This window comes from Salvia hispanica, chromosome 5 (genome assembly GCF_029641045.1).
Source record: "Salvia hispanica isolate PSC_SH4W2 chromosome 5, Shi_PSC_v1, whole genome shotgun sequence".
In the NCBI taxonomy this organism is placed as follows: Eukaryota; Viridiplantae; Streptophyta; class Magnoliopsida; order Lamiales; family Lamiaceae; genus Salvia; species Salvia hispanica.
The window spans coordinates 33,201,882-33,227,365 of record NC_142696.1 but is presented as its reverse complement, the minus strand read 5'-3'; the positions used below and the strand labels follow the sequence as shown (position 1 = coordinate 33,227,365).

Sequence of the window (25,484 nt, the reverse complement as noted above, 5' to 3'; positions counted from 1 at the left end):
TTTGTTTTTCCATTTCAGTGAAGTAAAACATGGTTAGAGTGAAGTATTACCGTGTTAGAGTGAAGTGTCTGTCATCTATGCTTGTAGTGCTTTGTTTTTCCATTTCAGTGAAGTAAAACATGGTTAGAGTGAAGTATTCCAGTGTTAGAGTGAAGTGTTTGTCATCGATGCTTGTAGTGCTCTGTTTTTCCATTTCAGTGAAGTAAAACATAGTTAGAGTGAAGTATTCCAGTGTTAGAGTGAAGTGTCTGTCATCTATGCTTGTAGTGATTTGTTTTTTCATTTCAGTGAAGTAAAACATGGTTAGAGTGAAGTATTACAGTATTAGAGTGAAGTGTCTATCATCTATGCTTTTAGTGCTTTGTTTTTCCATTTCAGTGAAGTAAAACATAATTACAGTGAAGTATTACAATGTTAGAGTGAAGTGTCTATCATCTATGCTTGTAGTGCTTTGTTTTTCCATTTCAGTGAAGTAAAACATGGTTAGAGCGAAGTATTACAGTGTTAGAGTGAAGTGTCTACCATCTATGCTTGTAGTGCTTTGTTTTTCCCTTTCAGTGAAGTAAAACATGGTTAGAGTGAAGTATTACAGTGTTAGAGTGAAGTGTCTATCATCTATGCTTGTAGTGCTTTGTAATTCCATTTCAGTGAAGTAAAACATGGTTAGAGTGAAGTATTCCAGTATTAGAGTGAAGTGTCTGTCATCTATGTTTGTAGTGCTTTGTTTTTCCATTTCAGTGAAGTAAAACATGGTTAGAGTGAAGTATTCTACTGTTAGAGTGAAGTGTTTGTCATCCCAGCTTATCATCCATGTTTGAACCTTTTTGCAGGCTTGCTATGTTGATAGGGTTGTCTACAGGACGAGGATGGTGGTTCGAAGATTTCCCACTGTCTGGAACTGGACAGCCACCCTTCTTAGGGAAAGAGGTCAGTTGGAATTCAAAAATGGTGGTGTTATAGGTCGAGGAAGCATAGAAAGCATTGTTGACCCGGTCTCCATTGAAGCTTTATATGTCAATAATGATTCAATCATTGTCACTGCCCCTGTCCCTTCTACCACTGGGAATACTCTTCCACCAACTGATGAAGCTCCTGGGAATACTCTGCCAACTAATGAAGCTCTTGGGAATACTCTGCCAACAACCAAAGCTCCTTCAACTGATGAAGCTCCTTCAAATGATGAAGTAAAAAGTTCAATAAGGGAGGCTGCAACTTCTATTAAAAAAATGATGAACTCTATAAAGAATGCTCCGGCAACTGGCAAAGACATCAATTGCTTCAAGGTTGTAGCTGTAACTGCCCTTAGGATGGTGGGTGTCGAGGTTGCTCAAGGCGACCAAGCTGTGTCAAATCCAATTGATAATATGACACATGCTATGGAAGTCGATCAAGAGGATAATCCAGAGTGGATTGATCTAATGGAAAAAGATGATGGAAATCTATGATGAGAAGAGCAAACTAGTGGCTGAAGGCACATCAATTTTGCCTGAAATTAACTTGGAAAAGAAAGACGTAAGTTGAAGTGTTGGAATGATGTAAACAATTTGAACCATGTTATGAGTGATCTGTTTTTTATCTCAGTGATGTAAAATGTGCTTAGAGTGAAGTATTTCATGGTTAGAGTGAAGTGTTTGTGATGCATATTATTAGTGATCTGTTTTTTCAACTCAGTGAAGTAAAATGTGCTTAAAGTGAAGTATTCCATGGTTGAAGTGAAGTGTTTGTGATCCATGCTTTTAGTACACTGTTTTTTCATTTATGTGAAGTAAAACATGCTTAGAGTGAAGTATTTTATGTATCGAGTGAAGTTTTTGTGATGCATGTTATTAGTGATCTGTTTTATCAATTTAGTGAAGTAAAATGTGCTTAGAGTGAAGTATATCATGGTTAGAGTGAAGTGTTTGTGATGCATATTATTAGTGATCTGTTTTTTCATCTCAGTGAAGTAATATGTGCTTAAAGTAAAGTATTTCATGGTTGGAGTGAAGTGTTTATGCATGTTATTAGGTTTACATTGAACTAGAGTACTCTTTACAGTGAACTACCTCAGATATTCAAGATAATGTATTGCAGAAAATGTATTTTTGTCATTATTTGTCAAAAATGGGTTATCACATGCAATGCAAATCAATAAAGGATGTGAACATAAAGAGGCTAAAAATGTCTTGGAAAACAAAATCAAATGTAGAAGCTTATGGAAATTTTTTGATGAGACATATGGAATGTTATTATGGTAGGGAACAAGATTGGAAATGTGGATTATCTACAAGAAGCAAGGGAATACTCCAAAGTCTAAGAGCAAAGTATTGCAGCGCATTAATGTTGTCGGAAACAAACCATGAGTCATTGAAGAACTTGGCAACAACACCAAAGCATTATGAAGAATGTGGGAAAAACATGGACATAGATGTGGAAAAAAATGATTGTAAACTTCAAGTGTTCATGGACTATTGTAGAAAACTTCATTTAAATTCAATAGCCAGTTCTTATTTTACTTTTAATATCTTGTTCGCTATTTACTTCACTGTTGTACATATTTACTTTACTATATGCATAATATACTTCATTATATACCACAATATACATCATTGCACGCTCAATATACTTCAATGATATGGAAAACAATTCACTATAATCAATATTTACTTCACTATAAAGCATATTTACTTTCCTATAGAGCATATTCAAATGTTTATCAAAATTTTTTTAAGGATCGTGTTTGCAACTATAAGACAGTTTTAGTGGCTGGCGGTGATGGATGAGAGGGATATGAAGTTGCAGGAGGCGGAAGAGGAGCAGGAGGAGGCGAAGGCACGGGCATGGAGGTCTGCCGGTGCTGCGAGCGGTGGCGAAGTGGAGAAGGGTGTCGCCAAGTTTGATTTTGCGTGAGCAATTCTGGGTGAGATTGAATGATTCCACCATAAAATTTGGTTTCCAATAATGCCCTTATTCTTTTTGTTAATTAAATATGAAAGGTTTGTTTCCTTTATTTTTAGCCTTTGGATTGACATATTGTATGGTTGAGATTTATTCTCTAGTTATACACTTAAAATTAGTTAGACCTTGATCACTCCTCTATATATATATATATATATATATATATATATAGAGTTGTGATCAATGTCGAACCAATTTTAAAGACCGAACTAGAGACCAAATCTGGGCCATTAGATCTAGTTTTTTTTATGAGATGTGCTGCTGCGAAAATTTTTTCTGCTTCATTACTAGCCCATTTTACTTCATGTATAGGTTTATTACTTCATTCTGTACCTAATACCTTGAAATTACAACATGTTTTTACTTGCTTCCAGTAGGTTTTGAAATGATTCAACATATGTTTCATTCAAATTCATTGACGTGGGTTTTTGCTTGATTAACATTTAAAAATGCAATTTATTCAAGTGAGTTTATATATATATAGAGTCTCATTATCCACAAATCCATTCTTAAAGACCGAACCACCTAACCCTACCAAATTAGGGCTTTTAGATCTAGATTTTTATGGATAAGATACAGAAATTTATAAATTATTTTCGCCTTCATCACGAGCCTATTTTAATTCATCCGAAGGTAAATAAGTCATACTAACATGTTACGAAGATTTAACTTTGTTCCAGAATATATTACTTCATTCTAGTAGGTTTTTACATCATTCCAGTAGGTTTTTACTTCATTCCAGCACGTAAATGTGGTTTCGCCGTCGCGTGCCGTTCTTTCTCTCTACAATATTTATCACCACCGCCATGGCGCTAATATTGGTTTAATAAACACATGGAATAATGTAATAAATTATTGGAATGAAGTATGTGTAGAAGCATTTGAAGTCCTACTGGAATGAAGTAAAAATGTTATCTAATGAAGTAATAACGTTCCTGAATGAAGTAATAAACTCACTTGAATAAATTGCATTTTTAAATGTCAATCAAGCAAAAACCCACGTCAATGAATTTGAATGAAACATATGATGAATCATTTCAAAACCTACTGGAAGCAAGTAAAAACATGTTGTAGTTTCAAGGTATTAGGTACAGAATGAAGTAATAAACCTATACAATGAAGTAAAATGACCCAGATTTGGTCTCTAATTCGGTCTTTAAAATTGGTTCGACATTGATCACAACTCTCTCTCTCTATATATATATATAACCTGATTCTCATGAAGTAGTGGTTGATTCGGATGACCACTTCCATACTCTTACTTGACCCGATCCATCACCAGTGAAAAATAAACCACCTGGGCCAATTTGTAAGCTGCGGACCTCCTCCTTGGAGAAAATCTTCCCCCTCTCTGAGAATCTAGAAAAATAAGGTGCAACCACATTCATATACGCTCATTCAAAGAGGGTGTAATAGCACAATTGTAAGAGAGGTGACACAATAAAACTCACGAAGGCAAATCATAGACTCTAACAGAATTGTCATTGCAGGAGCAGAACAACACTGGTTTACTTTCTGAATCATGCATCCCGCACAGAGTGATTAAACCCTGCAAGAAAACTTCTACATGTAAAAAAGCAAATTTTCTCTCCTATTGGCACCACAAGCAGTAATTATTTGGGCATGTTGCTCTAATTGTCGTGCAAGCAACTCAATTCATTTTCATTTTTATCCATGAAGAAAAAATCACTGTAGGATTTGAACCACGGCATTGGATTATCAAACCCACGTCTTATAATTGCAGTTACTGACATCGCTATAATCATTTCCTACTGCAAACATTTCATACCTGTTCCTCCGTATGGGTGTATGTTACTTCCAAATTACCAGACTCGGTTGTAGCCCAGAACTACAAAATCACAAAATGAAAAAGTGCAGCTTAGTAATAGTTTACAGAGGCTAAGCAACACAAATTGAGGAAGAACTAGGAATCACAAACCTTTACAGTGTTGTCCAGTGAAGCTGATATAAGGAACTGATTCCAACACAAAACAGATGTCACGACATGGTTATGTCCTGTTAAAGTCTGGATACACTGCAAAGTTTCCAGGCTCCATACCTGAATGTAAAACATAAAAGAGAAGAAATAATAAGCAATAGACAGATATAATATACAGTGTGGACAAATGTTAGCAGGAAGTTGCATATAATAAGGAGCATCCTTAGTTTAATCGACCAACTTACTCTTATAGTGTGGTCCATGGAGCCGGAGTACATTCTGTTACCACCGACAACTAGTGTCACGACAGCAAGAGTATGACCCTTGAGTGATGCAGCTGGCTCAAAGTAGTTGGTAGCTGCATTGAATTTCCATGCCAATATTGTCCCGTCCTGTTTTAGGTAACAATGAAAGAAAAAAAGGTAACGTCAATATCAGTCTCCATGAAGTTAAAGCATTCATGCATAATGCCATTTTAGTGACTCCTCTCAGCAACTCTATCAGAAACAGAAGTATAAATCCAAGAATCATAAACTAGAAGTCATATTACACAAGACATAATAAATACATAAATTCCCTGGAGATGCACACAAAATTATGCTTTTTCACGTCAATTAATTGGTTCAGAAACAAGTCTCATTCAGTATTATAATCAGTATTATACCTTGTTACCAGCAAAGAGTAGATCATTTCCAACAACGATGGAATACACTTGTCCAACAGGTCCGCTTAAACTGAGCTCCATTGAGGTTTGGACATTCCATGCCTATTACAAAACAAGAAAATGAGGGAGAAACAAATAACACATGGAAAAAAAATGTAAGATGCACAATCTAGACCCACCCCACACATAACCCGAGTTTTTTTCTGCAATGGAAAAAGGAAGACCTTAGAGGACAAAATAGAAAAATGCAAACATGATCCAGTTCCAGTATGTGTATAACATATGTGGATTGTGAATCCCCCTACCCAACTTGGAAACAATTTATGATGTGGTTTTCCTTCATTTGCAGAGAAGATACTGCTAGATCCTTTGGCCATGTAATCACTCTTAAGCGGGTACTTAACAACAACAACTACAACAATAATGGTACCCAAGTTGTGTTGCATGTCTTAAGCAAAAACAATTGGAAAAATAAAACATTAAAATCAGGAACTGGATGAGATGGATGAGCATGAAGCAGATACTGGCCACTGGGCCTGGATCATGTGGCTTGCTGAGGATTGTCTGGAACCGGCAGTCTGGGGAATGGCAGAGGTAGAACTGCAACACTGAAAGGTGAGGTCGAAGCTGTTTATATTGAGGACTGCACTGAATCAAGGGAAAGGAAAAGGTGACAGTGCCATGTAGGAATAGATAATCCCACCAGTGTTAGCAGTGAGGGAAGGTGACGATCCTCAGTGGCAGAGATAAGCTCATACTACTAGACACAGCAATAGGGTATAGCAGTAACGGTGCTGAGCCTGAGACTATGCAAATAAGGCAATGCTGGTTCTAAGGAGAGGGTAGAATGCAGAGATGTAACCCTGAGAAAAGTAATGGTGAGGTGAATGACAAAGTGATATGGAGAAAAGGCATAGTTTCATCAAGCGAGGTGCTAGAAGAAATGTGGCAGAAAGGGGCTGTTGGTTGCACTGTATGCAAGAATTGAAATAGATTGATAATGTCCCTCAAGTATTTATAAAAATGCAAAACTGAACTTGGAAAGAAAATAGAAGATAATCCTCTCACGAGGCCTCAGTTCATCAACACCCAACAAGTTTGATATCTCTGTTCCCACCTCTCAGCAATAAATATAGGAGTTTTACAGGATAAGAATCCTACCAAACTTAGAAAATCAATTCCGAAAAATCCAACTTATTCAAATCATATCAAAATTCAAGCCCCATTTTACTAAAATTAAAAATAATAAAAGAGAAAGAATAACTAGATAGGTAGTCAACACAATGCATCAAAAGGATATACAACAAACTTATTTCAAAGTATATACTAATGGCTGGAGATCACATACTTCTAGCACACTTTTAAATTCATCTATTTTCCAAGGATTTCACAAATTTTAAAATATGTGAGTTTTATGCATCTCAAATTAATGACAAAGAGATTGATCAATGAACACATCACACATATATAGTTAACAGAAAGGGCAACAGTTTGATTCTGCCGTACCTTGACAAGATTTGTCAAACCCACAAACACCCATGGACCTTCGCTTAGCATACAGCCTACTGAACATCCCAAATTCACTACACTTGACAGCTGTTATAAAAGGCGGACAGCATACATTAGATCATTAAACACAACATGCAGAAAATACACATGGGAACTACCTGACCAGATTGGCAGTCCCATACTCTGACAGTCTCATCTTCACTCCCGGAGTAAAGCTTATCCGACCCCGAAGGCAACGTAATCCCTGTGACAGCCTAACAGACAAAAATTTTGATTAAGAGCGATAAAAAATGTCCCCTGAGCGCTCTAGCTCGCACTAGCAACACCAAGATCAAGAGATATGTAAACTGATACAACATTCAGAGATGCAAATATGGCCAGGTGAAACAATAACACCACAACAGATCATTAACCAAAAATCAAGAACTGCATTACTCTTGATTAGCAAATTAACTCACCTGTTTGTGCCCCTCGAGCGTCGTCAACAGAGTAAAGGAATCGGTGGACCAATGATGCAAAAATTTACAGGTATCCCCGTATCTACAGCTCCCTTGCACCCAATAGTTGCAGATCTTTTTCTCGACTTTCCTAACGAAATTCCTACTGCCAATTGCGGGCTGCGGCCTCCCCCATGAACTATTGCTACTAAAATTGTAGTTCCCGGTCCTCCGTAATCCGCCGCGGTAATTATCCTCCGCCCCGAAGCCCTGGTGGCCTCTCTTGCCATTCGCCGCCGTGGGGTGCAAAAAAGGGCAGGGATTTCTACTGCAATTACCCTTTTCCCAGTGAAAACACACCTTCTGCTGCCTAGTGTTGTTATTCCTGTGATCGGTTGAAGAAGACGGCCCTAGGCTTTTAAAAATCCTTCTTCCCCCATCCACATCCATTAAAAGGCGGAATTGGATTTATGCGCGATCATGTAAATTTGAATTTAGGTACGATTAAATACCGGTGCTGTAGTGAGAGAACCGGAAGTTAGGATTGGGGGTTTGAAAGGAAATTTTATGAACCCTGACTTTGGAATTGCGGGGGAACGGAGGCAGTAATTAGAGTTTCAAGAATGGGGTATTTTGGCGAGGGAAGGAGGAGGAAGATCGACGTCCAAATTTTACGATTACAGTATGAATTTTTACTCGTGAATGATCTGATGAAATATATGGTGCATTACAGTAGTATCGCATCGTCACTGTTATTGATGGATTAACAATTTTAAATCCATGCAATAAGCAAATGACCACTTAAGACTCTGCTTTATATATGCGCACTCTATGTAATTATTACTAGTAATTCATTTTGAATCTAATTAGAGAAGAATAAAGCGGCCTATTCATTTAATAAGGCATCCCAAACTCTAATGTCTCGTTTCGCAACACGAATGTCCCCTTGTTAGTAGTGTAATATGTTATAATGATAATCATAACCATAAAAGTGGTAAATAAATTAATGTATATAGACAATGTGAGGTGGACACAATTTTCTGTGAATGAAAATGCTCATGTTTTACTGACGAACGAAAATAGTAAATGCACAGATTTTTTTGGGCTGGAGTATATAAAATCTTTTAATACTAGTATTTCCTTTGTCCACGATACAAGGTCATGTTTGACCAGACATAAGTTTTAAGAAATATAGTGGAAAATGAATGAAAAATTAGTACTAGTAGAATGTTAGTCTATTTTTATATATATATTATTTTATAATAAAATATGAGTAAAATAAAATTAGTAGAATGTGAGGCCTATTACTAAAAGCAGTAAAAAGTTAAATGAGATATTTATTAGTAGACGGACGAAAATATTATAATGAGACTATTATTGATGAATGGGGTGAGTAATATATTTTCAATACCTTTTTTCCATGAACTACTCGTATATTTGCATGATAATTTTTTAAAGTAAAGGCCAAAATTGGTCTTGAACATATGGTCATTTTACGTTTTTGGTCCTAAACATTATCTTTTGGATTTTTTTGGTCCTGCACATATGGAAATTTGATCATTTTGATCCTCCCGTCAACATTTTCGTTAAAAACTAACAGTCAACAGGTTTAATCTGATTTTGACCAAATTAAACTTTTAATTCTGATTTTTTACTCCCTAATTAATTTCCTAATTATTTTTACACTTCAATTTCATCTTCTTCCTTTCTCTTACACTTCAATCACCTTCCGCCGCCGTGTGAGAATTGCCACTACCCTTCACTCCAAGAGCTGCTTTTAGCTCCCTAAGCTCCTCCGCCGCCTCCACCACTCTCCCACTCTTCACATCCTCCCTAACCACCCCCAATTTCCTATCCAATTCCAAAATTACCACAAAAAACTCCATAATCTCCCTTTTCCCCACGCTTCCCACCTTTTTTCCACAATCTCCTTCACAATCCTCCCCACATCCGCCTCCACCAACTGATCGCACACGAGGATCAGCAGCGCAGCGACTTCTCCGGCGAGATTCTCCGATTTCAAAACGACGTCGGAGCAGCGCGGGAAGAGGGCGGAGAAGTCGGAATGGTGGGAAAGGAGGTAGGATTGGACGGTGGATTTGATCCGGAGGGAGTGGGAATCGAGGCGGGAGATGAGGAGGCAGAGGTCCGGCGCAGACAGCAACGCCAATTTTCTTAAAAAATCAAAGGCGTAGACGAGGAAGACGTTAGTCGAACACTTTGCTGAAAGTCGAAGCCTCCATAATTAGGAATTGAGAGGAAGAGGAAAGAAGAAGATGAAAGATAAGAGGTAGGAAGAAGATGAAATTGAAGTGTAAAAATAATTAGGAAGAAAAAAATTAGAATTAAAAGTTTAATTTGGTCAAAATCGGGATTAAACTCATTGACTGTTAGTTTTTAACGGAAATGTTGACAGAAGACCAAAATGATCAAATTTCCATATGTGCAGGACCAAAAAATTCAAAAGATAATGTTTAGGACCAAAAACATAAAATGACAGTATGTTCAGGACCAATTTTGGCATTTACTCTAATTTTTTTATTAACAAGTACTCTCTCCGTCCATCATTTAAAGAGTCATTTTTACTTGGCGCGAGTTTTAAAAAATTATTTGACTTTGTAAAGAAAAGTAAGGGGAGAAAGTGAGTGAAATGTGAGACTCATTTAAAGCTATTTTTTTATTGGATTGTGAGTGTAAAAGCTGGTGGGATTTGGGATCTGCATACTAAAAGTGGAATAAAGTAAATGATTCTATAAATCATGGATAAACCAAAAATGGCAAAAATGTTCTTTAAATCGTGGACGGAGAGAATAATGAACGGGTAAAAAACTTTTATTTTGGTGTTTTTTTCGTCCAATTATTTTATTTGATTTAATAAAATGAAATGATAGTAAATGATTTATGTGTAAGAAAGAGAATGAGTAGTTCACTATCTCAATTAATGGCCTCACATTAGTCTATCCAAAATGAAACCCCCAATAGTTCTCAAACATTTTCAACATAACTCATTGCAGAGAAACTAAACAACCATCAAACAATGGGGTGCCAAACATTCCAACTCAATCCTCAATCTCTCTACAAAAGAATCTCCGCGCTCTCTCTCCAACCAAACCTTAAACTCCTCAAAACCACGACTCTCATATGCAACAACCTAAACGAACCAGCTGTAACTGCCACAATCAATCAAACACAAAATAACCCCACACCCAATGTTAACTTCAAAACTCTAGGATCCTGCAAGCTCGGCATCTCCCGATACCCCGACTTCAGCTACAATGCCATCGGCGGTGCAGGCTCCGGCACTGCCACAAAGCTCCCCGACGACCAAGTCTCCGTCGAGTTCGACGTGGAAAAGCTCTACATCCCACCCCTGTCTACCGCCACAACCACCTTCCTAGGGCTCCCGCTCCCGCCATTCCTCAAAATAGACATACTCCCGCGGGTCTTCCGTGGAGAAATCGACCAAGAATCCGGCAAGGTAAGCCTGCTTCATCTCTGAATATGAAATACAAATGCTCATGATGCATTTTGTTTATATAGATAAATTGATTTAAATTTAAAGGCCGCGCTATAGAGGACTTGAACACGAGACCTTTGGCCTCGGGCATTAACCTATTTACTGCTTGGCCAACTCACACACACTGAATGCTGTTGATCCTCATACTGCATGATGGTGTGTAGGTTGATCTCAAGTTCATAGCGGAATTCTGCTTCTCGGTTGGGAGCCTGTACAGAGCGCGGCCGCTGCTGGTGGAGACGGTGTTGACATCAGAGGAATCGAAGGGAAAGATGAGGGAGGGGAGAGGGGAGAGAATGGATGGAGATGGGAAATGCAGACTTGTTGGGGTGGCGACGGTTGATCCCATCAATGATCTTTTCATGGACACATTTCTTAGCCTCCCCACTGAATGTCTCGCAGATTTGAATGCTGTCATCTCATTTTCAACCACACAATAATAGAATAGTCCTCTCCCTTTATTTGTAAAGATAAGATATATATCTACCTCTCAAACCATACTTATCATGAAATATATATGGCGTATGTGATGATGTTCAGTGATTCAACGAAATATATGAATTGTCCAAATTACCAATTTGTGAAATCTGCAAACAACATCTGGAGATTTTGAACTTGCATGTAAAGAAATGCTCTGTTTCATCAATAAATGTCAAATTTTCAAGCATACATTCATGTTTTCATAAGAAAATCTTATCTCGATCTTGCTAAGTTGGCCTTAATAGTTCTAGAATTGAAGGATGTATAAATTATCTATGATCTGTCTGATTAGCTAGCACGAAATTCGGAAAGGAATGCAGGAAATTGACCGTAAAAAATGTGTATATTTGGACTTACCTTATAACCCGTCTACATCATCCAACTTGCCTGAAACACACGAAATCTTCACACACATTTGTATGTCTAAAGAGAAACAGAGAAATGAATGTTGAGTTACCATTCTGACCGGGAACCACGACAGAGATGACGGTAGCGACATAGTTAGAAATAGATTCACAATTAGATAGTTTGGTCAATTCATATATTTTGTGTGGAAAATAATAAAGAAAAAAAGACAAAAATCCTTTATTATGAAAAATTCGCGCCTCGATCCCATATTCAGAAAGGTCCGTGAATTTAATCTCATATTCTAAAATTTCACAATCCAAATCTAACTATACACACTCATGTATACATTAAGGATAGCTCCAAAGAGTGTCGTTTCCTGAGTAATCCTCCGGCGACCGGTCCTCCTCCGCTGGCGGGCTGACGAGCATGCCCTGCGCCATGTCATCCAGCAGCTTGGGCATACCGAACAACGCCTCCTCGTCCAAAAACTCATCCGCCGCCACACTCGAGGACGCCTCGCCAGCCCTGGCATTCCGCGGCGCGATGGCGGAGGCGGCCGCAGAGGCCGCAGCCCGTATGTCTTCGTCGCCGTCGGAGGCATGCTTCGGATACGTGGAAGCGAGGGCGGGGAAGTTGATCTTGGCCTCGGGGCCTTTGAGGGCGATCGCCGCCACGTCGTATGCCGCCGCCGCCATCTCTGGGGTGGCGTACGTGCCTAGCCAAATGCGCGCGGTCTGACGCGGCTTCCGGATCTCCGACACCCATTTCCCGCTCCGGCACCGGATTCCGCGGTAGATGGAATGACGCCCCGACTTTGGCGGCGGAATGGAGCTGTCTTCTGCAGCCATGCAGTCGTTATAGACAGAAAATGCTCGTAAAATCGTGGACCCCTATTTTGTGGCACAATTTGAACTCAACTTGATTAACGTTCGCACTCTACAACACATTTGATCAAGTCTGTGTATTTATAAGAACTTTCTTCTTTGGTTTTTTTCATTTTTTTACTAAAACCTTTAAGTCTTTGGTGCCATGTGTAGTTCGTTCCTTTTCTAATTCTATTTTCCTGATATTGGAATAATTCGCTGCCGTATTTACGATTTATTTACATCCATTGTTCTTGTCTCAAAATAAAGTAATATTACATGCACAGTTGCACACGGATTCGGACAGTTGGATTTGAGATCTAATAGTAGCTGTAGCTGCATAAATATTTGCATAACGTCTTGGAGAACATGTAGAGTACTCCCTATAGAAAAAAAGTGAGCTAAATAAAGGAAGAATAAAGTAAAAAAATGAAAAAAAAAGTATAAAGATAAATAAGAATAAAGTAAGAGAGAGTAAGTGAGAAGAAATGTGTGGACTTTAATAAAAAGAGAAATAACTCCCATATTATGGAACGTACTAAAATGAGCAAAATGACTCCACTACTATATATGGAACGGAGGGAGTATATATTAAAGCACGGATTTACATAATTGCTTAAACCCACCTCCAAAAAATATTACTTCATCCGTCCCTGAAAATTTGTCACCTATTTCCTTTTTCGTCCGTCCTTAAAAATTTATCACCTTTCACTTTTACCATTTTTGGTAGTGGACCTCATATTCCACTAACTCATTTCCACTCACATTTTATTATAAAACTAATATATAAAATTAAGACCTACATGCCACCAACTTTTTCAATCCACTCTCTATTACTCCCTCCGTCCCATAAAGATTGTCCCATTTTTTCATTTTGGTCCGTTTCACAAAGTTTGTCTCATTTCACTTTTTACCATTTTTGGTAGTGGACCTCATATTCCACAACTCATTCCTACTCACATTTTATTATAAAACTAATATATAAAAATAGGACTCACAGTCTACTAACTTTTTCAACTCATTTTTTGTTATATTTCTTAAAATTCGTGCCCGGTCAAAGTGGGACAATGTTTATCGGATGGAGGGAGTACATTTCTTAAAACTTGTGCGGGTTGAAATGGTGACAATATATGGGGGATGGAGGGAGTACTCCATACCCAAAAAAGAGAGCCAATTTTGCTTCATGGTATTTTACCGGATTCAGCAATAAAGGCCAGACTAATTGTCTAAAAGGTATTGATTTTACAGCAGATATTCTCCCAAAAGTGGCACTAGATATACTTTACATATTTTGTCGTTTAGCAGTCTGAGCACAAAGATCCCGACATATGCTATATTACATCATATTTATGTTATTCATATTAATTTAGTTTGTGGAGTATTACATCAAGACACAGTAATATTTTAAATTTATATGAACCCCTTTCCTCCCAAAAATATATAGTTATATACTATAGTATAAACGAAAAGACATAATTTTTTGATATATTTAATAAAATAAAAAATTGACCTTTTTATTTGAGATGAATGACAATCAAACTTGCAAACGTATTAGTACATCATTTTTGTTTGGTCACAACATATAATTTTTTTTTTCACGTGAATGTAATTTGTACAATGTTTAATGATATTTATTCAATATGAATTATTCTTACAAAAGCCCTATTGAAAAAACGAGAACCACCGATTCCCTCAAAATGATTCATATGTAGTCATTTCCATATATATGGTACCCCACTAGGCCACTACCCCCTTAGTACAATTTTCATAAGGAATATATGACCAATTATTAACTATATATAAATTGAAATTTTGATGATCACAATTAAATGATAGCGATATAACCATATCAATATTGAATATCATCACAAGCGTTATAATGTCAAGACATGAAAATTAGATGATTAATTATACATATAATTAATTAAAGCTAATAATTGTTGCCACAATAACTAAATACAAGAGCATATACATAACTCAAACCTGCTGCTTATTTTAGTGTACACGAAGACATGTTATAATATTATTACTCCGATTTAGAAAGAAGGATAACTCCAAAGCCTTTCTTCCACCGAGTAATTCTCCGGCGAGCCCCCACCGTAATTTTTCGGCCGCGGGGGGCTAATCAGCATGCCCTCCGCCATGTCCACCAGCAGTTTGGGCATGTTGAACAGCGCTTCCTCATCAATAAATTCAGAGCACGACGAAGACTCCTCTTGCTCAGGCAGCTGTATGTCCGACGGAGCTACAGCGGCCGCAGCATTGGACACCGCCGTGCGAATGTCGGCCGCAGAGAGAGAAGCCGGTGGAGAGCACGACGCAGCGAAGGCGGGGAAGTTTATGGCAGCATCGGGGCCTTTGAGCGCCAAAGCTGCCACATCGTAGGCGACCGCGGCCATCTCCGCGGTGGCGTACGTCCCCAGCCATATACGCGTGGTTTTCCCCGGCTCCCGAATCTCCGACACCCACTTTCTGCTCCGGCACCGGACGCCGCGGTAGACGGAATGCCGCCCGGATGGCTTTGTCGTCTTTTTATTGTTCACGTTTTCATCAGTACCCATGCATTCCATTTTTAGAGACAACAAAAATTGATTAATGGTGTGACAAAATCATTTAGGCTTCCTAATTTGGATATGTATCACATAAAGAAGGCAGCTGCACGATGTTCAACTGAGGGATATATATTTATATATGTAAATTTTGGAGGATTGAAGATTTTGTAATCTTTTTGTTATAATTGATTGTATACATAGGTGATGTGAATGATGATGAAATGGATGGTATAGATTGAGGCAAGTGACAACTATATTATAATGAATACTTAGTACTATTAATTTAATATATTGTAGTGATAATATATACGGGCCACACATCATAATTATTGACACCCAAATCTAGTTGAAGAAGCTTCACTATTTTTGTTTTGTCAGGACGTGGAGTGACTATTGACCTTCCTGCTTTGTTTGTTATTGAAACCTTTTTAATTAGAACCCCTCAAATCTCTCTCCCTCCGTGAAAACATAGTACGCCCGTGATAGGGTTTAGCCTATAGGAGGAATTATTTAAGAGAGAAAAAGAGAACTAGTTGAAGTTCTAGGGGGTGTTTCACACCAAAGAAAGAATGAAATTAATACTTTAATTCTTCTACACATATTTATAATAATAAATATGTGGGATATAAAAAAATCTCTATAAACTAGAAAAGCAAATCAAATCCTAACCACTAGGGAAAATAAATCAAAACATAATAACTGAATAATAAAATATAAAATAAACTAAATAATCATATGGAGAGATTATCAGCTCCCTTCCCGAATAAAGTAAAATACCAGGTCCCTGTCAACTCCCTCACCGTTGAAAACCACCTTGCCATCAAGGTGGAAGTCCGAAAAATAATATTCCATCTCGTTGTCTTTGTTTGGATCTTCGTCTGCAAACAAAATTGTATCGTTTGAGACCGCAACGAGTGATGGAGAAACCGTCTATGGACATGAGAGATCTCTTCCCACACTTCAGTGACATATCCAATGATGATAATAGTGATTTTTGGGCTATGGGATTTTGGAGGAAATTTATTTCCACCAAAATCATTGGCTCATCCAACTTTTGAGGCGATTCGTCATCATTTTTCACTATCTCTTCGATGATGAGATCAGACTTGACATTTGTTGTTGACTCATCGTCGTTTTTTACAACAGTCTCGACAATAGAATCAGATTTGACCTCCTTTTTAGCCATGACCTCTTTTTTTTGCTAAATATGCAACTGCCTCCATTATTTTGTTGAGAAGTTTATTCGTCTCGGCGAAGTAAATGACATCCTCATCAAAGTTATGATAAACAACATCCAGAAATTCTTGCCATGAGCAATCCGGATTCGAGCGTCGATACTCGTGGAGCCATACGGACCGGATGCTGGATGGTCAAAAAATCTCCTCACAAAGAACAGCCGAGTGGCATCAAAGAACAAGTGATAGTCAAAGTATGCTTGAATATCCAAAATCCATCTAACGAGTTTAACACCAAAAAACCGAGCAGCTGAAGGAGGGGAGTTTGATAACAAGACAGACATGGTGGTTGAAAGTAAATCAATTAGAGATGAGAACCTAATGAAAGCACCAATTTGATATGAATTCGGAGCCCCGCCCCTGCCGGAGTACAGCCTCGACGCTCTGGCACGACAACGTGAATCGTTGCTTAAGAAAATGACATGTCAGCATAATATATCCGGTAAAAGAAATGATAAAGAAAATAAAGTACACTATAATTGAAATATAGATATTGAAAAATTCAAACTGCAATATTAAGTCGATTCCAGGAAGGCCTATGTTTACAATACGAGATACGCTTCGGTAGTGCTTTCCATTCAAGAGAATCGTCTTCAAAGAAAAAACTAGTTAACGTCTTGTGTCTCGCTGCACTGCTGACAGAACGACATCCGACGAATTTGATTAGGTTAGGGCATAGCTTCGGTAGTGAGGATTCAGAAAGCTTTCATATGCTATGTGAACGTAGAGAATGGTGTATAGAATGCATAACAATGCCTCTCTATATAAAGACCATACCACCGTATGAGGAGCCTACTAAAATCAACGCAACCTAAATGTTGTGATTCAAGAAGGAGGTGTTACCTAACGTTTGAATGGTCATCCCCATTCATTTAACGTCACCATTGTAATAGTTGGGAGTTATAAATGTGCATTGATCGAGAGACGCGCCTGGACAATTGTACACATCGTTGGTCATCTCGGGAGATGTACCAATAAAAGCGTTCACGTCATTGATTGTTCTAGAAAAGGCACATGGACGGGTGTTCACGTCATTGGTTCTCCCAAGAGACGCAACTTGATCAAGTTGTTAGTCATTCCGAGAGAGGCACTCAGACAATGTTTTGGTCGTTCGGGAGACACATGAGAGACGCACCCTATGTGCATGCATGAGTACAATTGGGCCATGTCTACCTTATCCTTTATTTTTGGTTCAAAATGATTAAGTCGGACCTGAACCAAATCCAAAGAACAACCAAAAGAATACCTAAAGATCAGTTGTCATTTGCCAAGATCTAAGTCTACGACACACGTCTCTTGTCACACGATGCACAATACATGTGCACTTCACATTCTTCACTTGTGCACAAAATTATTACACGTATTGACGACGCTTCTTGAATAAAGATAGATGAAAGACTATTTTTTCGATGTGAGATTAATTCACTACTCCATATTCCAGTGACAAACAATAATTCGCTTTTTCTCACCTAGAATCGGTGGAAAAAATGAATATACCACGATCATATAATCGAAACATATATTAATTTTATATTATTATTTAATTTTACACAATTAAAACTTTTGTCATTCATACGTCCTTGTAAATACGTAGACCGGACTAAATTCCAAAACTCTTTAGTTCAATTTGTCTGCATTAAGCTCTTCGATAGTTTTTAATATGTGCATACTATATAGAATTGAAAATCTCTCTAAATGAACTTAATTTATTTCCAATTCTAGGTACTGTTTCAGAAATAATGTTTAGTTCAAGATTATCCCACAAAGCCCATATCTTACCTTTTAAATAAGTTGAAGTGGAATTCTAAAGGTAGTGAGGTAAGTTGAAAGTGGCCGACATGATTAGAATTTAAAATTAAGCCTTAGATTAATTTCATTGTCGAAGTCAAAATTCAACCCATTTAGTTAGTTTTTATAAAAATAAATAATGCTAACTCCTTTTTTTTTAAAATAGCCACTTTTCAGTACAAATTTTAATGTACAATTAATGGAATCAGAAAAAAGTATTAGAAGAATAATAAGTTCCACCTTACTAGAGAGAATGAAATTTTTTAAAATAGAATTCATAATTTTAGTTTCCCATTTATTCGAAACAACTTAGAAAATACATTTAATTATCTCTAAAAACACAATTCATATTTATTTGTTTCTGTTGAAATACTATAGGGATCGAATTGTGTGTTTATTTTCTTGTGTTTGTATCATACAATGACCATACATTTATAGGCTAGAGAATATTCTCGTATGGAATACTAATTTTTTCCTAAATTACAGGGATTGCGTTCTATCTACGGAAGGAGATCAATTAGGGATCAATCCCATTATTGATAGAATATCTTCCATGATTCTCGGAATATCTTCCAACAGTTTCTACCCAATACTTTCACCAATAATAAGCAAGATTATTTTTGTAGATTTTTTATTTCAATTTTAACTAAGAAAATGTACTGTATTTTGGAATATTTTAAAAAATGTGTGTCTAATTAATTTGGTGGGACAAATATATGAGAACGTTATGAATCAATAAAATATGAAATGAATTTTAATTATGACACTATATATAAAGCCTAACGCAAATTCTATTTAGGTATCAGTTCATGATACCACGAACGGAAGAACATCATTAAAGAAAGAATATAGCCAGGTGAAAATTGGGGTAATTCCATTTTTCCGTTTCTTTTTTAGGTGTTCGAGTAAAATATTGATAGATCCAATTATTTAATGAGACGCATCTTAAATATATGTATTTTTTAAATCATTTCTTATTTTCATATTTCAAAGCATTCATTGGTTTTGTTTTCATATTTCAAAGCATTCATCGTTAGGTGCACAAAAAAGGTGTCACCACCACCGGTAATTTTTATTACTTTAACGCAAACAAAATAAGCTAAAGTTTGATAATGATTGCGTCCCTATTTATATTTTACAGTTACTGCTGATCCAATATCAATTGCTTTAAAGGAAATTATGAAAAATAATTAATCGGATGATGCAATATCAATCGTCTTTAAAGAAAATTAGGAAATTATAGATACTAATATAATTAAATAAAGATAAATTATAAGGTCATCCAGTAACCCTTCTCTTTAATTTCATCTGATCCTTTAATTAGGAAATCATATACTCCAATTATAAGGTCTATCTCACTATTTTAATTTTTTTTCCTCTTTTCTCCCAACCAATTTAGTTTAAATTAGGCATTAAGATAAATTAAAAGTGGCATTTGAAAAAAAATAATTACATAATTAAAATCTTAAAATTATTACTCCCTCTGTCCCAAGGAAGATGACTCCTTCCTTGGGCGGCATGGTTTTTTATCCAACTTTATTTTGTGTGTTAAGTGAAGAGAGTAAAGTAAGGTAGAGGGAATAAAGTAGAGATATATTTCTATTTTTAGTAATGAGTCATCTTGATTGGGATAAACCAAAAAGAAAAGTGGATCATCTTTAGTGGGACAGAGTGAGTAATTTATTGTGACTGATAAAATACATAATCTTTATATCGAATTGGTAGAACAAGCCATCAATACAATTTTAGTGGAAGAGCAGCTACTACCGCTGAAGAGTTATGCCAGAAAAATGTTGTGAGAGATCCGGCTACTGGATGCCAAATCTCGGCCAAATGTTTCAAATCTTACTGGTGGTGGGCCTGAATTCGTGAGTCGATGCCCAACGTTGTAAGAACTCACGAAATGATGCCGGAGCACCCTAGCGTGTGGCACTATTTGTGATCAAGGTTCCGACGACATCTTTTTCAAGACAATTTGTCACGTTTGGTCATTAGTCTTCATGCATGATAATACATGCATAAATGATGTTGTCGAGGACGTCCATATACCTGAAACGACCAGGGACTTTGACAACTGCGAAGCATGCTTGCAGAATCCCAAACGCTCTTTCCACATCTTTCCAAGTAGACTCTTGCAACTGTGTAAAAAGAACACGTTTGGGGTCTAGCGGCATGTTGAGTGTCTTGACCAAGGGCGGCCATCTCGGATAGATACCATTGGTGAGTTAGTGACCCATATTGTACGCATGTTGATTGTTGGATGTGAAGGATATTGTCGGTGCTCTACCATCTAAAACATCATTGAAGACGACTGAGTGGTTGAGTACATTGATATCATTGTTCGATCTAGGGACCCCGAAAAACGTATGCCAAATTCATAGGAGGTAGTCGGCAACCCGTCTATAGCACAATCATTGGGTGACCGCCTTTATAGCTGCTTGTGTACACCCTCTCCATGTCGTGCGAAAATTCTTCCATTTCCGATGATTGTAGTAAATGCTTCCAAGCATCCCTGAGAAGTCGTGACGTGCTTCGTGAAAACGAAGTAATTGTTCACAATCGTTGGTGGTGGATTTCCGAAGATATTCCACACCAAAGGTTTTCCGAACGCCTCTACAAAATATTTTCAAGCATTCATTGCCAGTCGGTCCGGCAACGTGTAATCTAGCAAGTTGCTGGATTACGGATGTACACTTTTGCGGTGTTGGAAGACTACCTACCGATAGTGTCTGATCACTCTTGGAAGTACTCATCACGGTCCGCAAACATATTTGCAAAGTGCAAAAATAACTCTCAACGTCGAAAGTGTTCCTTTCCCCGCCGTGGTTGTTCAAAAAAAATAATCTCGAACGAGCCTTTGTACGACTTCCTCCTGATCACGATAGATGTAGCGCCAAATTTTTCGTGCATGAGGAGGAATAACGATAAGGTTGTCGCAATACTCGTTACTATGTTGCTCCGCTATGGCAATCAGTCGAGCACTCGAGCGATTACCTCACCATCAACCATACCTGAGTTAAGAATAAAAATTAGTGAGAAAATTTAGTGAAATTTTTTTGGTGTGAAAAAATTATGTGATGAATAAAGTACTCCCTCAGTTCTACGGTATTAGAATAATTTCTTTTCAGTACATCGATTAAGAAAGAGAAGTATAGAAAAATAGAGAATATAAAGTAAGAGTCGGAAAATGTATTACATTTCGCTAGAAGAGGAAATGACTCAATTACCATGGAACGTCCCAAAATGAAAAATGACTCAACTATCATGAAACGCCGAAAGTATTTATAGATAATTATGAAATTAATTGGAGGATTAAAAAATAAAAAGGAAAAAAAACTGCAATATAAATGTTATATTTTGGGAAATAAGATAATTTATAAACATAGATTAATTTCAGATTTAAAAACAAAATAATTATCTATGCGAGTAAGCATCAATGCCCAGTAAAAACATGTCACGTGGGGGTGTCTCGCAAGCTCACCCTCCTCGCCACACGACATCTACCAGAAGGAGACGCTTGCAATGTGTCTCCCTGCATCTCGCCTCATTGGGGTGAGACGAGTCTTTTTTTTCTCGTCTGATGTAAATGCTCTAATCATCGTATAATAAATTCTCCCAGTCCCATTTTAGGTGACATAATTTACTTTTTGTGATGTCTCACATTTTATAAAATAGAAACAGCACTCTCTTTAAAAAAATTCTTTTTTATTTTATTCTCTCCATTTAATTTATAAAGTAATACTATTACATAAAATATTATATCAAATTGAAGATGTTCCACTTAGAACGAATCCGATAACTAAAACAATTTCAATTCATTTACATAAAACAATTTCAATGCGAATGTACTTAAAAATTCACCTTTAATGAAAATGATTGAAAATAAAGCAACTCACTTGATTGATCGATTTGCGAGTTTAATCGTAATCAGTTTTACTCCAATCAAGATCCGGTTGAAAAGCCCAAGGTCTTGATATTAGTGGTGATAAACACTTGAGGTGACTAGTGATTAAGGATAACCACGTTGATTTGACACAAAATAAGGTTGTTATACTTTCACATTTGATCGACATAGCTATTTGAAATAGGATTATAGGATTAATGAATCAGTGCATTTCCCTACACTTTAGTTTTGGTGTTTATAATCTTGAACATCCTCGATATCATATGATTTTATTGTCTTTTTTTACTTTAAACAGAAAGTACCCATTCTAGACTTCGTTATCTCTCAATTGGGGTCCTCGAAGTAGTACGTTATTAGTTTTTAATTGAAATTTACCCAAAGACATACTTTAGTTAAAAATACAAATTTTTTTCACCTATAACTAATGATGATTAATTATATGATCTATTTGAGCACCTCCATTAAATATTTGACAAAACTTTACTGGAAACCAGCGAGGAGTTCAATTGTTCAATCTTCGAATATGATATTTAAATTACTACAATTTTAATTCAACTATCTTCCTAGAAAGTACTCCCTATAGAACAAATGCAATTAATTACAGAATTAAACAAGCACTACCTTGAATTAATTTACCTTTTGAGCATAACCTTCGAGTTGATTGTTATCATATATTACTTGCAACTCTTATCTCTGATTTTTTATTAGAATTAAGTGTTAGTATAATTAATCTTGGTGAAAAAGATTATTTGAACAATAAGGAAATGAATCGATGCAGCGGAAATAATATCATCGGAAGCGCCGCTTTGCCTTATTGGGCTCATAAATAAATTAGAGGATTTGGCCCATGATAGCATATATAAATTCTAGTACTCACTTTATTTTTCAATGTATTTTAGTCTTTTTAGTAGAATTGCATAGGATTTGAAGAACTTTCTTGTACACACTTTCTGCCGCATTTCTAAGTACAAATAGAATTCAATTTGCTAATCAATTCTTTTATCAATCGTATTTCTATTTTGATCAACAAATAATAAATTTCACTTTGCAGAATTCAATCTTTCAATAAATTCTTTCCTTCAATGTATTTGTATTTATATTTGATTAATAACTTACAATTTGTTATCTTTATTAAAAGAATTTTGGAACATTTTCAAGATACAGAAAAACAACTATTATGATTTATGCACAATAACAGATAGTGCTATTTAATTTTAATGTATGTATTTTTTATTGAAATATTCTTTTATAAAGTAATCTCTGCATTCGACCCACGAATTTCGTTTCCTGGATTCGTCCTTACTCAACCCCTCACGGCATGTTTTATGCATTGTGGTATCTTTAAATGAATTAGTCATTTTTATGTTTATGTTGTAATATTTTTTGTCTTTATTCTATTTAAATTTTCTAATTTATGTAATTTTTTATTTAATAAATAATATCCCTCCATCCACGATTAATTGAATCCGTTTGACTAAGTTCGGGTTTTAAGAAATGTAGTGGAAAGTAGTCCTATTCTTATATATTAGTTTTATTAGTTTTATAATAAAATATGAATGTAATAAGTTAGTGGAATGTAGGATTTATTACCAAAAGTGGTAAAAGATAAGGGTGTCAATTAATTGTGGACCAACGAAAAAGAAAATTGCTGGCAATGAATAGTGGACAGAGGGAGTAGATTTCACATATAGGTATTGATAAAGTGTCCTAGGGTTAGCGTGTAATTTAGACAAAAATATATAGGTATGATTGCAAAGTCTGAAAAGTTTGTGAATGAGAAATATTCTTTTGGATTTGAGTTTAGTGTAAATGGTTGAATTAAAATTAATATTTAGTGTGACTTTTATATTAAAATGAGTTTGAATTTAATATAATGATCGGAGATGATTTAAGCCTCCAACTACTAGATAGAACATGGAAATCCAACTGTCTTCTTTCATCCACCTCCTTTCCGTCGAATATAATGAAATTATGTTCTATTTGATCAATGTTATCTATTACATCCACCAAACCTAACGCACCAACAATGAATAATACAAGTATGAAAAGAATTGCCCCTTTCATATACATATTTCATTACATTAAACTTTATGTTCCTCCCTGTACTACGCGAGTGTAAGCCAATGTCGTGACTGCGAGTCTCTTTTGTACAAAAGAAAACTTATTATTGATCGTAGACTCTAAGAGCATCCGCAATGGTCGGCTAGCGACCGGCTAGCCGATTCGTCGCGCTGGCCGATCGGCTAGCCGAACCATTGCAGTCGGCGAGAGCGAAATCGGCGAGCCGATCGGCGTGGGCTGGCCGATCGCTTGGCGCTGGCCGATGCGCTGGCCGCCATTGTGGCGGCCCGATCGGCCAGCGCCGAATTTTGTTTTTTTTTTAATTCTTTTTTTTAATTCTTTTTAATTCTTTTTTAAAAAAAATTTCATTTTTTTTTTAAAAATTTTGAAAAACTATATAAACGCGATTTTCTCTATCTCTAAATTTCTGTACAAGAGCAACATCAAGCGATGGACAACAACAACTAGCCCAATACAAAATTAAGACCTAAAACAGAAATATGTCATACCGTCGGGCCGGGGGCCTCTCCGCGCCCCCGGACCCCCATGGCAAGGGGGCGTCGCCCCCCTTGACCCCCTGACTCGCTGACCGGGCAGCGAGTCGGCTAGTGGCAAACTATAACAGATTCAAGGTGGCTCGTGTGTGGAAGCCCGAATTTTTTTTTATTATGTTATTTTTATAATTTTTAGTTAATGTACTTTTTTTTATTTAAATAAAATTAATGAATTTTCCCGTATATGTGTCGTAAATTTAATTCCGTAATTTAATCGTAATTTTAATTCCGTAAATGTAGTATATTTTGAATTATTTTTATTGCGGCTGGCCTATGGCTGACCTAAATCTGATGTGGCAGGTGGATTTTTTAGTGTGTTGACGTGGCAGAGGAGAGAATGGCTGGCCTATTGCTGGCCTATGGCTGGCCTAAGCACCATTGCGGATGCTCTAATATCCATTTTATTTTAACGAAAGAACTAAAAATTTAGTCTTTGAATTATGCAATAATATCAAATTTGATCTCTATATATTGTTTAAAAATATCTTCAAACGAGTCTAACCTTTGATGTAGTGTCTGATATTGTTGGAAGTCCTTTACCAGTTATCACTATTTTGTGACTTTTTTCCCTTTTGGTGTTTTTTTTACCTAATGACCATTTTTGAACTTTTGTGATTGAGAGAACTACAAATTTACTCCATTAACTATGTAATAGTAATATCAAAATTGGTCCACATCTTTTAAATATATCTCCGC

General features: G+C 36.6%; 3 protein-coding genes and 2 pseudogenes across 3 annotated transcripts; 2 read left to right on the top strand and 3 right to left on the bottom strand.

Moving 5' to 3' along the window:
- The first annotated feature begins 821 nt into the window (after nucleotides 1–821).
- Nucleotides 822–1,701, top strand: LOC148926675 (uncharacterized; annotated as a pseudogene).
- A 2,242-nt stretch (nucleotides 1,702–3,943) lies between these two features.
- LOC125190336 (zinc finger CCCH domain-containing protein 48-like) lies at nucleotides 3,944–8,274 on the bottom strand. Its single transcript, XM_048087613.2, has 9 exons — nucleotides 7,508–8,274; nucleotides 7,208–7,303; nucleotides 7,047–7,136; nucleotides 5,541–5,642; nucleotides 5,122–5,268; nucleotides 4,877–4,996; nucleotides 4,727–4,786; nucleotides 4,389–4,486; nucleotides 3,944–4,296 (listed from the first exon to the last, which is right to left on the bottom strand). The coding sequence occupies exons 1-9, from the start codon at nucleotides 7,934–7,936 to the stop codon at nucleotides 4,155–4,157; spliced, it is 1,284 nt and encodes a 427-aa protein (XP_047943570.2). The 5' UTR covers nucleotides 7,937–8,274; the 3' UTR covers nucleotides 3,944–4,154.
- A 2,170-nt stretch (nucleotides 8,275–10,444) lies between these two features.
- LOC125187763 (ATP-dependent Clp protease ATP-binding subunit) lies at nucleotides 10,445–11,536 on the top strand. Its single transcript, XM_048084394.2, has 2 exons — nucleotides 10,445–10,964; nucleotides 11,168–11,536. The coding sequence occupies exons 1-2, from the start codon at nucleotides 10,524–10,526 to the stop codon at nucleotides 11,441–11,443; spliced, it is 717 nt and encodes a 238-aa protein (XP_047940351.1). The 5' UTR covers nucleotides 10,445–10,523; the 3' UTR covers nucleotides 11,444–11,536.
- Nucleotides 11,537–12,174: 638 nt separating this feature from the next.
- On the bottom strand, nucleotides 12,175–12,852 carry LOC125189499 (ethylene-responsive transcription factor ERF025-like). The gene has a single exon (XM_048086771.2). The coding sequence runs from the start codon at nucleotides 12,677–12,679 to the stop codon at nucleotides 12,179–12,181; it is 501 nt and encodes a 166-aa protein (XP_047942728.1). The 5' UTR covers nucleotides 12,680–12,852; the 3' UTR covers nucleotides 12,175–12,178.
- A 1,787-nt stretch (nucleotides 12,853–14,639) lies between these two features.
- On the bottom strand, nucleotides 14,640–15,377 carry LOC125191399 (ethylene-responsive transcription factor ERF025 pseudogene; annotated as a pseudogene).
- Between the last annotated feature and the right edge of the window lie 10,107 nt (nucleotides 15,378–25,484).

What these genes read in the sequence shown, in the direction of transcription:
- LOC125190336 (XM_048087613.2), bottom strand. Translation starts at nt 7,936, where the DNA reads ATGGATGTGGATGGGGGAAGAAGGATTTTTAAAAGCCTAGGGCCGTCT. An exon ending in GTTTGACAAATCTTGTCAAG is followed by an intron (nt 5,643 to 7,046) that starts GTACGGCAGAAT and finishes GTTTTGTAATAG; the next exon opens with GCATGGAATGTCCAAACCTC. An exon ending in ACACCCATACGGAGGAACAG is followed by an intron (nt 4,487 to 4,726) that starts GTATGAAATGTT and finishes GTTTTCTTGCAG; the next exon opens with GGTTTAATCACTCTGTGCGG.
- LOC125187763 (XM_048084394.2), top strand. Translation starts at nt 10,524, where the DNA reads ATGGGGTGCCAAACATTCCAACTCAATCCTCAATCTCTCTACAAAAGA. An exon ending in TCGACCAAGAATCCGGCAAG is followed by an intron (nt 10,965 to 11,167) that starts GTAAGCCTGCTT and finishes GATGGTGTGTAG; the next exon opens with GTTGATCTCAAGTTCATAGC.
- LOC125189499 (XM_048086771.2), bottom strand. Translation starts at nt 12,679, where the DNA reads ATGGCTGCAGAAGACAGCTCCATTCCGCCGCCAAAGTCGGGGCGTCAT.